The sequence below is a fragment of the Lupinus angustifolius genome, chromosome LG04 (genome assembly GCF_001865875.1).
Source record: "Lupinus angustifolius cultivar Tanjil chromosome LG04, LupAngTanjil_v1.0, whole genome shotgun sequence".
Lineage (NCBI taxonomy): Eukaryota > Viridiplantae > Streptophyta > Magnoliopsida > Fabales > Fabaceae > Lupinus > Lupinus angustifolius.
This window is the reverse complement of record NC_032012.1, coordinates 7482543-7495475: the sequence shown is the minus strand read 5'-3', so window position 1 is coordinate 7495475 and position 12933 is coordinate 7482543. Positions and strand designations below refer to the sequence as shown.

Genomic DNA, 12933 nt, shown 5'->3' with positions numbered 1-12933 from the left:
ACAGAGAGAACAAGACAATGCATCAATCTTACTCTTGGATAGTTGGATGAAGAAAAAATAAGTGAATAAATTCAATGTATCCTGCTAACTCAAATCAAACAAAAGTACAAAACAACCATGATCACTGAAATCGGATGTATCCTGAGAGTGTCGTTAGTTACATAATGATGGATTCTGAACCATTAAAACTACCAGCATAAAATGAAAATCATAGAAAATGATTAGTAAAATTCTGCAATCAAGAACAACTAACTAAAAATTTAAAAGTTTGAAGAGTTTTTCAAATTGAATGGCACTGCTATGGTCAAAATTGTGTCCAGAAGACCACCAAAACCGTAATTTAAAATCAATGTAAAGTATATTCCAATGATCAATCTAACTTTTTACCTTCATACACGTCCAACAGTAGAGGCACATTATTCTGAAATCGGGTCACATATTTCTCCACAAAAGTTTTCTCAGAAATCAGCATAAAGCTACCTATGAGCAAATCATTCTTTACCAAACCACAAGACTTCAAAACTTTAACAACTGCACATCTAGGGATTAATGTCTTCTCCAGGTTACGGTTCAAAATCGCTGGGCATCGAGCAATGTCTTCTAAGGAACAATCCATATTCTCCATCAAGAAGCCAAGTGTTTTCATAATCTTCTTTTCTGCAACCATCATATACTGTGGATACTTTTTGAAAGCCAATAGACAGATATCTCTGGACCACCCCCACCTCTCAAAAACCTCTAATTTCGCATTCCACATTGCCTTATCCATCTTTGCGAATACTTGAAGTGCTATAACAAAATTTGTTTTCGTAGGATCAAACCCCATTTCTTTCACCGTCTCAGCAGCCTCATTGAACCTTGAATGCTTCATAAACACTACACTAGGGAAATTGGTTACCAACAGAGAGATGGAACTTTGAGGCAAGCCAAGCAGTCTCAAAACCTCTACATTCTGAACTGAATCATTTATTACCTCATACCCGTGAAAGTACCGCGGCCCATGCTTCAAAGTTGAAACTACTTCCTCATCGCTGCGAACGAGACTCCTTATGACATTATACCGAGGGATAATGTTGTTCTTCAAGCCTATTGTTAATAATGAAGAGTTTCCAATGAGGATTTTGGGGAGGTCAGTTTTTGAAACCCCAATAGATTCGAAGAACTTGAGTTTCGGGAGAAGGGTCTTGTCAGGTTCAGCTACAAGCACTTTAGGTAATCTCTTGATAAAGATAGATAACTGTGTTTTCGAAAAACCATAACTCTTTAGAAGATCAAGAACAGCATTTGGGCCATCGTGGTTTTTCAATTTAACCCTTTTGGAGAGTTTGAGAGCCAATTCAGGAGACAGCCCACATGAGTTGATGAGGTAAGAAACAGTAAAGGTGCGAGCTTTGTGCTGATTTGATTGTGATTCAGGTTTAGAAGAAGAGCCTGAGGTGAATGGGTTAAAGAAAATGAAACCATTGTGTGATAGCAGAGAACCCAATTGGATATGGGCGCGGTTGCGCTGAATGAATGATGCAGTTAATCTTGCAATGAAAAATCTATGAATCATTTGATTTCATTAATCTAATTTGCACCTGAATAATACAGTTTCACCCTTTTATCACTGAATAGTGAACCTTGAAGAGAGAAAGAACAAAACTCAAGACAGAAAAAGTGCAAACTCAACACGAAAACAGTGATTCAGGACTTACCGAGAAAGGTGAAAACAACAAAGTTTGATGTTATTTTCTGTTTTGTTCCGGCTTGTCGATGGGACCTGAGATGCAAAGAGCCGGTCCCAACAAGAAGAGATGAACAGGGTTTAAGGTTAGAAATTATAACATGTTGGCTGTAATTTTTGACACCCTATTCTAATTAAATACATCCCGGTCCAATTTAATGTCCAAAAAATGGAGTCATACAAGTAGGTGAGCAGAATATCCCATGCTAGCTGAGTTGTGTTATTTCCTAGCCGACCATGCTGCTCCACCTAGCCGACCAAGCATCCAATGTTAGATGAGTTGTGTTATTTCTTGGATGACCATGCTGCTCCATCTGGTCGATCAAGCATCTCATGTTGGCTAAGTTGTGTTATTTCCTACCCGACAATGTTGCACCACCCGGTCAACCGAGCATTCCATGTTGGTCGAGCTGCCTTATTCTCGATCGACTAAGAACTAGACATGGTCGAGCTGCCTTAACCACATGCCTTACAATTGCTCGGACATGATGTGCAACTTCTGGGACCACTACCCTAACATCCCACTTGTCAGACCGCCTACAAATCCCACATACCCTCATGCCATATGACAAGGACATACTGAAATATGGCTACTAGACCTGTCACATGTTATAAGTCAACTATGTGTAGAGTATAGCCATGCCAAAGCTGTCTGGCATAGGAAAAGCAGCCCCATACAAGTCAGAATGGTCGGTCATGCCAATAGTACCCTATAGAGCCATGTTACCATCCACCTCAACCACAATAAATAGGGGTTCCCCCAACAGGAAGTATCATTTAACTCATCTTAATCTACCTATCATCACTTAGAACTCATCACACTTCTATTGTCATTATTATTCCCTACTTACTTTTTGCCTCTCATTGATTGCTCCCGATCATTTCCTTTCTAGTATCACACTGACTTGATTGTTGAAGAACATTTTTAGGTACCTCCACCGACAGGTCCAAGTCTACTTACGTTTAGATATCAGAAGAACTATCGCACGCATGTCCAGTCCGACCAATCTGATCAACCACAAAATAACATTAGCGCCGTTTGTGGCTTACCTACACCATGGTGACCACTCGAAATCAAACAAACCCTACCATCCAAATAGAGGAAGCACCCACAAACATGCCTCCTGAGTAACAAAACTTCGCTTAGCAAATAAAGACCAGAACCCAAGGCGACGGTTAATTCCACCTTCGTCAGCGGCTAACTCGAGTCCCCCAAAAGCGAAGGTCACGTTCCCCAAGGTCAGTGGTCAAGTTCATCCACCAGAGGAGTCAACCACATCCCAATTGGCGGTGGTCAACTTACATCCCCCAATGCGCGAACCATGTCTCCTTTGGCCGACGATTCCGGTTACACCCCACGAGCAGCAATCGCATTCTCCTCTAGTTGCGAAAGACGTTTCACTACCCAAGTATAGAATAACGACCTTTGTTGGCTCATTCCCAATTACTCCCCAAGGCGATGACCAAGCCACTGATTCAAGATCCATGCTCATACTCGCTCCACGGATATGCTCTCCCCCGGATGCCTCACATCCGTCAGAGCATCAGGTTGACCAATAGTCTATTATCATGCTCGACTCCCGAGCATCCTATTAGGCTATGGGCAATTGTTCCATCCTAGTCAACCAGACATTCCATGTTGGTCGAGCTGTGTTATTTCCTAACCGATAATGGTGAGCATTCCATTAGTAACATTTAAGTCCACCAACTTGCCCGACTGCCGAGCATCCTACTAGACTAGGTGTAACTGTTCCATCTTAGTCAACCGAGAATTCCATGTTGGTCGAGTTGTGTTATTTCCTGGCCGACCATGCTGATCCATCCAGTCAATCGGGCATCCCATGTTGGCCTAACAATGTTATTCCCTGACCGACCATGCTGCTCCCACTGGCTGACCACGCGTCTCATGTTGGCTGAGCTGTGTTATTTCATGTCCGACCATGTTGCTCCACCTGGTCGGCCAAACATCCTATGTAGGATGAGTTGTGTTATTTTCTGGCCGACCATGCTGCTCTACCTCGTCGATCATGCTGCTCCACCTGACTGACCAAGCATCCCATGTTGGTTGAGCTGTGTTATTTCCTAGCTGACCATGCTGCTCCACCTGGTCAACCGAACATTCCATGTTGGGCGAGCGCCTGCAAATCCCACCTACCCTCCTGTCACACGACAAGGACAGACTGCAATACAACTACTAGATTTGCCACATGATATAAGTCAACTATGTAAAGAATACGACCCTACCAAAGTCGTGTGACATGAAATAGCAACCTCTGAAATGCTAGAATGGTCGGTCATGCCAACAGTACCATCTAGAGTCACGTCATCCATCTCAACCACTATAAATAGGGGTTCCCCCAAGAGGAAGTATCACATAACTCATCTCGATCTACCTATCATCACTTAGAACTCATTTGACTTCTATTGTCATTATTACACGCTACTTACTTCTTGTCTCTCATTTATTGCTCTCGAGTGTTACCTCTCTAGTATCACATTGACATAATCGTTAGAGAACCTTTTCAGGTACCTCCATCGGCGGATCCAAGTCTACTTAATTCTATGTATTAGAAGAACTGTCGCCCGAACATCTAATCCGACCAATCTGATCAACCACAAAAAAACATATTTCTTACCAATTTTATTTCTAATATACATTATATATCCCTTATGCATCCCGAACAACACAACATTCCAAACAACTATAGACCATGACCTGGATTTTAATTTAGGGTTTCTTGATAACAATAACCTCATATCATATACAAATGGAAGAACTCTACTTACTTGGCTAGGAGTTCAGTTGCATGATTTTGCCATCACCAATAAAAGTGATGAATATATTACTGAGATGTTAAAATAATATAAAAAATGATGTGATGAAATAGAAATGAATTTTTTTTTCATTAATTGAAAAATAACTAATAAAAATATAATTTTACTGTAATTAAAAAGATAAATTTATCATTATTTTTTTGAAGTATTTATCTATATATTAATTGAGAAGATTTAACTGGATATAAGTTTAAAATGAAAAGATAGGTTTAATTAATTTGGGCTCTATTTATAATATAATATAAGTAAATGAAACGTCGTCGTTTTGTGTCACAGTATAACCTTGTTCGCGGAGTTGGTAAGAGACATTGTTATTTGATTCTCGTTTGGTACACACGCAAGTCGCAACCCTCTCTTTCTCTTGTTCCTATCTATCACCAATGTCTGTAGAATCAGCAGCATCAATTGTTATTCCAAAGGGTCAAGTATGATTCTATCTCTCTCTTCTGATTCCATTTTTCTATCTTTCAATTTCTGATTTTTGATTGTTTTCTTTTATTCAACAAGGTTGATCTTTTAGACTTCATAGATTGGTCTAGTGTTGAATGTCTTAATCAGAGTTCAACCCACTCTGTTTCCAATGCTCTCAAACAAGTATGTTAAACTTTCATAATATCTGTTTTCTCTTTCCCTAATTTCTATATTTTATTTATAATAAATAATTTTTTGTGCTTTTGTGTTGTTTTTACTAATGCTGCAATTAGGGTTATAGAGAAGATGATGGTTTGCATCTAGAGAGTGATGCTGATGAACAGCTTTTGCTTTACATTCCTTTCACACAAGTTATTAAACTCTATTCCATTGTTGTTATTGGTCCTGAAGAAGAAGGTATTCATCAATCATATTCATAACCACTTTTTTTTTTTGTTCTGATTCAATAAAAGTTGATTTTGTTAATATACATAAATTGCATCATTGATTTGAAGACCCTTTAGATTTCCATTGAGCTGTTATGCATCACTATTTAAACATGTTCTAAATACTGAATGTCACATGACATGACAATATTCGAGGGAGTCTGTTTTAGCATTTTCTATATATTTTTACTTTTTTTTAACGGCGATGGAATTTTTTGCACCAAAACTCTTTAGTTTAGCGTCTGGATCACACGTCGGCCTAACTTGAAGGGTTGTTTGTTTCCCTCATATTTTAATTGTTCTTCAAAAGTTTGGTCATTGGTGGCATATAATTGGGTAGAGACTGTAACAATTGGTTTGGACTGTTTTGATGTCAAGAAATTATCAGTTGAGGACCAAATTTAAGTAATAATCTTTCGAGGATTCAGAAAATCCTTTGAGAAATGAAAAATGGAATCTGTCTCACTATATATTCAATTATTATACTGCATATTTGTCTTGTTGGCATGATTGTAGTTGGAATTAATGTTGTCTTCAGGCCCCAAGACAGTGAAGCTGTTTTCTAACAAGGAGCACATGGGATTTAGGTATTGTTTGACCAAAACTACTTCTATTTGTCTTAGAACTTGTGTCCAATAATTAAACTGGTTGCTGGTTGTTTATTAATGACAGTAATGTCAATGACTTTCCACCTAACGATGTGGCTGTTTTATCCCCGGAAAACATTAAGGTAGTTAGTCCATAACTCTGTATTTACTGTACCTCTTCCAAGTCTATGGCATACACCCCAATGTCATTCCTTGATATCTTTTCCAAGCATGTTTGGAGTAACTGACTTTGATATCTCATTATTCAATTTATACTATGACAGGGGAAACCAGTGATTTTGAAGTATGTCAAATTCCAAAATGTTCGTAGGTATGTTATTTTCCTTCATGTTGGAAGGTGCTTTTCATTGTTATCATCTAATACTTTGGAGTCACTTCTAATTTGTGTTACTCTGGATCAGCTTGACAATTTTTATTGAGGACAACCAGTCAGGTTCTGAGCTCACAAAAGTTCAGAAGATTCTTCTGTATGGTTCAACGTAAGTTTCAATCTGTCTATCAGTTTTTTGGCACCATCGTTCTCACTATAAGTAGTTTCCTTTCTCTCCATCTCTGTCAATTCATTAAAGAATGTGGTACTCTGAAGCACCTTGAATGATCTCTTATAATTATTTATCATCTTTTTTTTAAAGTAGTTTTAGAGTCAACATGCCTCTAACCAAAGAAAGAGCTTGAAGAAGGGCATAGGATCAAATGTTCATTAAGTTCATCTAGTTGCATTTTTACCTAAGAACTGCTTGTGCCACCTTGTGATTTAAACTTAAAAGCATTACTATTTTGGAAAGGTACTTAATTGACTTGGTTGTCCTTTTCCCCCCTGGGGAAAAGGGGTGGTTGGAAAAAATAATGAACAAAACAGGTTCATTCATGCAAATTTCTTGTGTGAAGTGTTATCTACATTTCAAAGGTTTGTTTTTTGTTATATGAAGTATTAACAGGTCAATTTTCCAATGCAGTGTTGAAACAACAGACATGAAGGGTTTGAAGAAGATTGAGGATCATTGAACCCCAGAAAGAGTAGATTCATGTGTGCTCCTTATCTAGAAATTTTGATTGGAAATGTTATATTCAACTTCATGCATGATAGTTCATGTTTAAATGTCTATCCCATAACCCATTTCATATAACATGATGCCACTATATACTACATGGTTGTAACCATATATGTGATGAGAGGGTAAACATTCAAGCTGCATGGTTGTCTATTGTGTCTTTTTACATGTTATGGAAATATATTAAACTTATTGAGGCCAGAATCACCTCCAATGAATGAAAACGAAAGGAGTTAGACTGTTGCATTGATGGTGTCATTTTTATCAGTTATATTATGATTTAGGAATATTACTGCTATCTGCACCAAACAGGGTCCAACCTATTTTTTTAGTTTTTTTTTCTTCCTGCTGCTTGATAAATAAGCACTTTACATTGCAATTCATAAGGGTTCTTGTGAGTAACTGCATTTGGGGTTTTAGGCTTATTCTCAAGCTTGTATTGTCAGGTACAGAAAACCCTTCACTTGTTATCCTTGAAACATCAATTCAACTTTTAGTTTGGTCCCTACAGCTTGTCACATTAGTCCTCAACTGATGACCAAACTGATAGATGACTTGTGATTAAGAGTCTTTTTGTGAGTTGAATTTTAGAGGAGAAAAAAGGAAAAATGAAGGCAAGAACTATGAAATACACTTGTGAGATGACTCTGAATCCTTCTATTCCTCTTCTTTTCCTTACAAAATCAATTCGCAAATGGATTAGATTAAGTGAGGGTTTTTGCATAGGATGAAATGATGACATGTCATTACAAAGGATTTTTGACATTTTTATATTTAAAAAAATAGAAATTGCAAAGACTATCCAATTTTAAAAGAAACTTTCCTATTTATAAGATAACAATTAAAATCCTATAATCAATTTATAGGAGTATCACATGTCAATTATATAATTGATTCATCTTTTCCCTTTAAATTCAAATTTTATCTTACATCTAAGTTGATATTTAAAAAGAACGGTTTAAATGATTTTCGAATCATGAACATGTGATAAATTTTGAATTTGTTTTTGATTCAATTCAGAAACAATCTCTATCTCACATCCCCTGTTCTCTTATGTGAGAATACAAAAATGGCTACAACATCCAAAATAATCTTTCATCTCCTTTTTCACTCTCAACTTCAATGTCAATATTAAGTCCCTTGGTGATTATCAGTAAGATTGGTGTAAATTTAAGGGAAGATGATTACTGAGCTGCAACCTATGCATAGATGGTGTTACATAAAAATATAGTGTGTGCATTTGGTTGTCCAATTTATGTACGAATGATGTAATACAAAATGATAATTGAATTGTGTGATCCTGGCAGATAAACGTGTGTTGCAAATTGCAATGACAACAATTTGTTGTCACAGGGTTGCTGATGTAACTTACTTACAATCATTTTTAAAAATTTGATGGAGACTCAACATCATTTACCTATTATGACACACTCTCCATTATTCTTCACCACAACTGCACCATGTTGTGCTCAACAAAATTAATTCCCAACTGCACCGCAAAGTCACCCTCTCACTATGCATCAACATCAACCATAACTGCACAAACATGTTAGCATAAGTCAACAATTATGTATGCTTGAATTTATAATACAGCAGCTCAACTGTATCCACAGCCCCAGCATTTATTGCTTGCATTATTCAACCGAACATATTTCTATTCGGGATAAACTTGTTTAATTTTAAATCATTAATACATCATTGATGGTTAAGATTTGTCTGAGATTATTAGTCCTAAACCATGTATTAATTTCTCCTATAAAAGCAGTACATGTAAGGTGCCAACTGCCAAGCATCAACACAAGTGAGTGATTAGTGATAGTTCTTCCACTTTGCTCTTAATCTTCGAGGTTCATTATACTCTCTTTTTATGGTGGAACGATTTTAATCATTATGGCTCAAAGAGAAGTTTCAATTATAATGTTTTGTTCATCTTTCTTCTTGATATTCTATTAGTTTATCTTTTACTTTTGTGATTGATTTGATCCAACGTACCAGTGCATGTACCATAGCACTTAGAGAAATTTCTACTGAACATAATACCTATTTATCATTTTCACTTCTACATACTTATACTGAAAGTTGTCTTTGCTTCCATTGTCCACATATCTGTACTTATATGTTATCTTTATCTTCACTATCTAAAGTTTGATCTTTTACTATCAGTTCTAGATATACTCTTTGTTTTCTTCTGATATATCATTACTCAGTTGCCACCAAAAGAGTGATCCAAGCATGTGCATGTCTATGTCTAAGAGTAGGGTAACCCTGTACAAAACACTAACTGTTGTATCTAGCAGACCTAATATTTTGGGTAAGAGCCACCCTTTATCAGTTCTGGACCACGCTATGGTTCAACACAGTCTTCATATCATTTACTACTATAAGGACCTTGACTACTTGCTTGGTTCCTTTGAATTGGACCCATTGAGAGAGTCATTGTGTGAAGTGCTTACTATGTACCCGAATATGACGGGTCGGTTGGCCCGAGGGCAAGATGGTAATTGGGAAGTTAGATACAATGATGCTGGTGTTAGGGTCATAATGGCCAATGTGGATGCTACCCTTCAAGAATGGCTCACATCTGCTAATGGATCCCTTGAGTCACTTCTTATTGCTTGGGAAGATATGCCAGAAGATGATCCTATAATATGGTCCCCCTTTCGAATTCAGGTAATTATTTATGGTATTAGTATTATGAGTATCGTGCATCAGAACTGGTACAGTGTATCATGCAACTATGTTTTAATGCCAGAACCACAATCTTTTATATTTAATCAAGACAATAGTAGTCAGTAACTGTAGGATCAACATTTATTTCTTCACTGATATTAGTTTTATCAATTTGATTTCTCTATATTCTGAGGAACAATGTAAGATACATATATCAAGTACTGAAATATATGTTTATTTTTATGAGTCATGTTAGCTAGTACAGTTGAAAATTTAAAAAGTAGAAACTGTCTCTAGAAGTACTAGTTTCCTGTTTTTAGTTTTATACATACATCAGTTTTCATGAAACTTTTTCTATCAATGAAACCTTAACTAGTGCATTACTTTTATTTTACCTGAAGTATGGTTGTATATCTTGTTAACTACAAGATGTTCCTTATGCATGTACCAAAAAATGTATTTTTTTAATCTACATATATTGAATTCAAGATTTTGTGATCAATATATACAATATGGAAAATACATGGCAAGCAGTTATGTAATCATATCATAATACATGCAATTAGTTGGTATTAACCAAAAGTTTGTACTTCTGCAAGTTGTATAGAAGAAAATTGTTTGTTGAATTTATATATGAATGACGTTATATACGGTAAGGACGCTAATGTTTATTTTCCGAGTTGAGTTTTGGAGGAGAATGAAGAGGAGTGGAAGGTTTGAGAGTCATAAAATACACTCGTGGGATGGTTCTAAAGCATTTCTTTTTCATTCCTTCTTCTCCAAAACTCAACTCGCAAATGGATCATAATAGAATTATTTTTTGTGATTTTTGCAGATAAACGTCTTCAATGGAGGTGGTGTTGCAATAGGACTAAGTTGTAGTCACATGGTTGCTGATCTAACTTGCTTAGCATCATTCTTCAAATCATGGACCGAGACTCAAAGCCATTTGCCCATAACAAACCCTCCATTATTCACCATAACATCACAACTTAATGCCCAGCCAGTTCCGAACATCATTGCAAATTCACCCTCTCCCTATTCATCAACACAAAAGAAGAACTTGGTCACAGCCACTTTCAAGTTTTCAAGTTCTGTCATCAAAAAGTGCCTATGCCAGGTCCATAATGAATGCCCCAATTCCACCCCATTCGACTTTTTAACAGCACTATTTTGGACTCGTGTCGCTCGCTTCAAGCCACGTAAAAACCATGACCAAACTCACTATCTTTCCATCTGCACCGACTTCCGGAGGCTCCTCAAAACACCACTCCCTGCAGGCTACTTCGGAAACGCTTTGAATTTTTCAATGGTTTCAGTGAAAGACTTATACAGTGTTAGATTAGGAGACATCACTAGTTTAGTGCATAAACACTTGGAAGAGATTGAGTCAGAGAAGGAAGTAGAGAAGGGAGGGAAGTTTAGAGCACCAAGTTTCATATATGGTTATGAGTTAACTTGTGTTTGCATGGAACACATGATAGTTTCTGATTCAGATCATAATGAGTCCTTGATATGTTCAGCAATGTTCAGCAATAACGAGAAGCCGGTTCATGTTTCGTGTCATGTGGGGAAGATCATGAATGATGAAGGGTTGATAATGGTAATGCCTTCAGTGGAAGGAAGCTATGCAAGAACAGTGATGGTGTCACTGCCTGAAGAAGAACTTGCTGAATTAAGCAAGGATGAAGCTATATTGCAGCTTGAGCCAAAAGTACTTCTGGCTGGTAGTGGCAATGATTATTGATTATTATCCCATTGATTTTATTAAGTCAATTAATATTTTGGTATCTACTGTCCATTGCTAGCAATATTTGAATCTCATTACTTAATTGAAGTATCAACCATCTTATTTTATGTTAACTATCTGCTATGAAAACCACAAAAAAAGAATTGACATGATGAGAAATTTTTGAGACATGTGATCATTTTTCCATCTGCCGAGTCTTACAAGTATGTACTAGAACTTGATTTATGATTTATGCTGCTTTCAATGTAACATCAAACACATTCATCAAGTATATTTAAGGACTTAACTACAACTAACAGGCATAGATGAAGCTTTAAATCAAGCTTATACAACTGCGTATAAATTGCTTGATACCAAGACATTGGTTGACTTAAACAAATGAAAGGGAAGACCTAGAGCCAAAGGAAGCCAAGTGAAACAAAGACCGAGTGAGAAAGAGCAAGCATGCCTAAGAACTAGAGCCAAAGGAAGAAATGCAGGTTAACTCTCAACTAGACCAAAATAAAAAGAATGCACCAGCCGGGAATCGAACCCGGGTCTGTACCGTGGCAGGGTACTATTCTACCACTAGACCACTGGTGCCTTGATGTTATGAGTTTCTTACTTAATTTTTATGTATTTGTTTGGAAGGGTGGAAATAGAAGCAAAAGACAGTGAGAGGAGAGAAGTTGAAAAAAATGTCATATTTTTCTCATTTGGTTTAGGAGAGGGTCTCACGAAATCTCTTTCTCATCCCAAGTGAGGAGAAAATGGTAGGGGAAAAGAAACTAAGATTTATTGTCCCAAACTGTGTCTGAACTCATGTCATACACAATAATATTGAACATTTATTTTTTTTAATTGACATGAAAATTTTTCATTGATACTCGGTATAGTTTGAAATATAATTTAGGACAACAAATCTTTATCCAGTGAAGAGTGTGAGAGAAAAATCACTCATTTCTCTTCTTTTTCTATACAACCAAACAATACTAAAATCCACTTTTTTCTCATATCTTTCTCTTTTTCACTTTCTTTCTCATATATTTCTCTCTTCTTATTTTCTTTTCCATCCAAATAAAGCATAAAACATTTGGATTTGTTCAGGAGTAGAGGTGAATAGCTATCCAAAACAAACATCACCAATATCATAGGTCCATGAAACAAAATACACCATACAGTTGTCACTTTTTATTATATAAATTAAGGTAGTTTGTGGGATTATATATATATATAAATTAAGGTAGTTTGTGGGAGAGGAGTGATTTGTGTGATTTCCTCTATATTTTATTCTAGATTTTGATTGTCTAATGAATTTCACAACATATTTTTTTTGTTTACAAGATTATATTAATCTTTCTTAAATGCACAAATACCATTATATATATATATATATATATATATATATTATATGTGTTATTTGTATTGATGCAAAATGGAAAAGTCAATTTATATA

At 36.3% G+C, this 12933-nt stretch overlaps 3 protein-coding genes and 1 non-coding gene across 5 annotated transcripts; 2 read left to right on the top strand and 2 right to left on the bottom strand.

Moving 5' to 3' along the window:
• LOC109345418 lies at positions 95–1829 on the bottom strand. The gene has a single exon (XM_019584405.1). The coding sequence runs from the start codon at positions 1553–1555 to the stop codon at positions 371–373; it is 1185 nt and encodes a 394-aa protein (XP_019439950.1). The 5' UTR covers positions 1556–1829; the 3' UTR covers positions 95–370.
• LOC109345417 (PITH domain-containing protein At3g04780-like) lies at positions 4846–7324 on the top strand. Its single transcript, XM_019584404.1, has 8 exons — positions 4846–4986; positions 5069–5155; positions 5266–5389; positions 5957–6005; positions 6091–6148; positions 6290–6336; positions 6428–6505; positions 6983–7324. The coding sequence occupies exons 1-8, from the start codon at positions 4942–4944 to the stop codon at positions 7029–7031; spliced, it is 537 nt and encodes a 178-aa protein (XP_019439949.1). The 5' UTR covers positions 4846–4941; the 3' UTR covers positions 7032–7324.
• Positions 9173–11633, top strand: LOC109345416 (protein ECERIFERUM 26-like). Of its 2 annotated transcripts, XM_019584403.1 has the most exons (3): positions 9173–9266; positions 9300–9748; positions 10584–11633. In XM_019584403.1, exons 2-3 carry the CDS (start codon positions 9311–9313, stop codon positions 11493–11495), a joined length of 1350 nt encoding a protein of 449 aa, XP_019439948.1. In that variant the 5' UTR covers positions 9173–9266; positions 9300–9310; the 3' UTR covers positions 11496–11633. The 2 variants fall into 2 exon arrangements, with proteins under 2 accessions (XP_019439948.1, XP_019439946.1); XM_019584401.1 differs by having other exon boundaries at positions 9183–9748.
• TRNAG-GCC lies at positions 12010–12080 on the bottom strand. Its single transcript has one exon. It is a non-coding gene; the product is annotated as a tRNA-Gly (tRNA).

Bases quoted from the DNA above. Each gene is read 5' to 3' on its own strand.
- LOC109345418 (XM_019584405.1), bottom strand. From the start codon at position 1,555: ATGATTCATAGATTTTTCATTGCAAGATTAACTGCATCATTCATTCAG.
- LOC109345417 (XM_019584404.1), top strand. From the start codon at position 4,942: ATGTCTGTAGAATCAGCAGCATCAATTGTTATTCCAAAGGGTCAA. The intron at 6,006-6,090 runs GTATTGTTTGAC...TATTAATGACAG, and splicing joins AAGGAGCACATGGGATTTAG to TAATGTCAATGACTTTCCAC. The intron at 6,506-6,982 runs GTAAGTTTCAAT...TTTCCAATGCAG, and splicing joins ATTCTTCTGTATGGTTCAAC to TGTTGAAACAACAGACATGA.
- LOC109345416 (XM_019584403.1), top strand. From the start codon at position 9,311: ATGTGCATGTCTATGTCTAAGAGTAGGGTAACCCTGTACAAAACACTA. The intron at 9,749-10,583 runs GTAATTATTTAT...TGATTTTTGCAG, and splicing joins GGTCCCCCTTTCGAATTCAG to ATAAACGTCTTCAATGGAGG.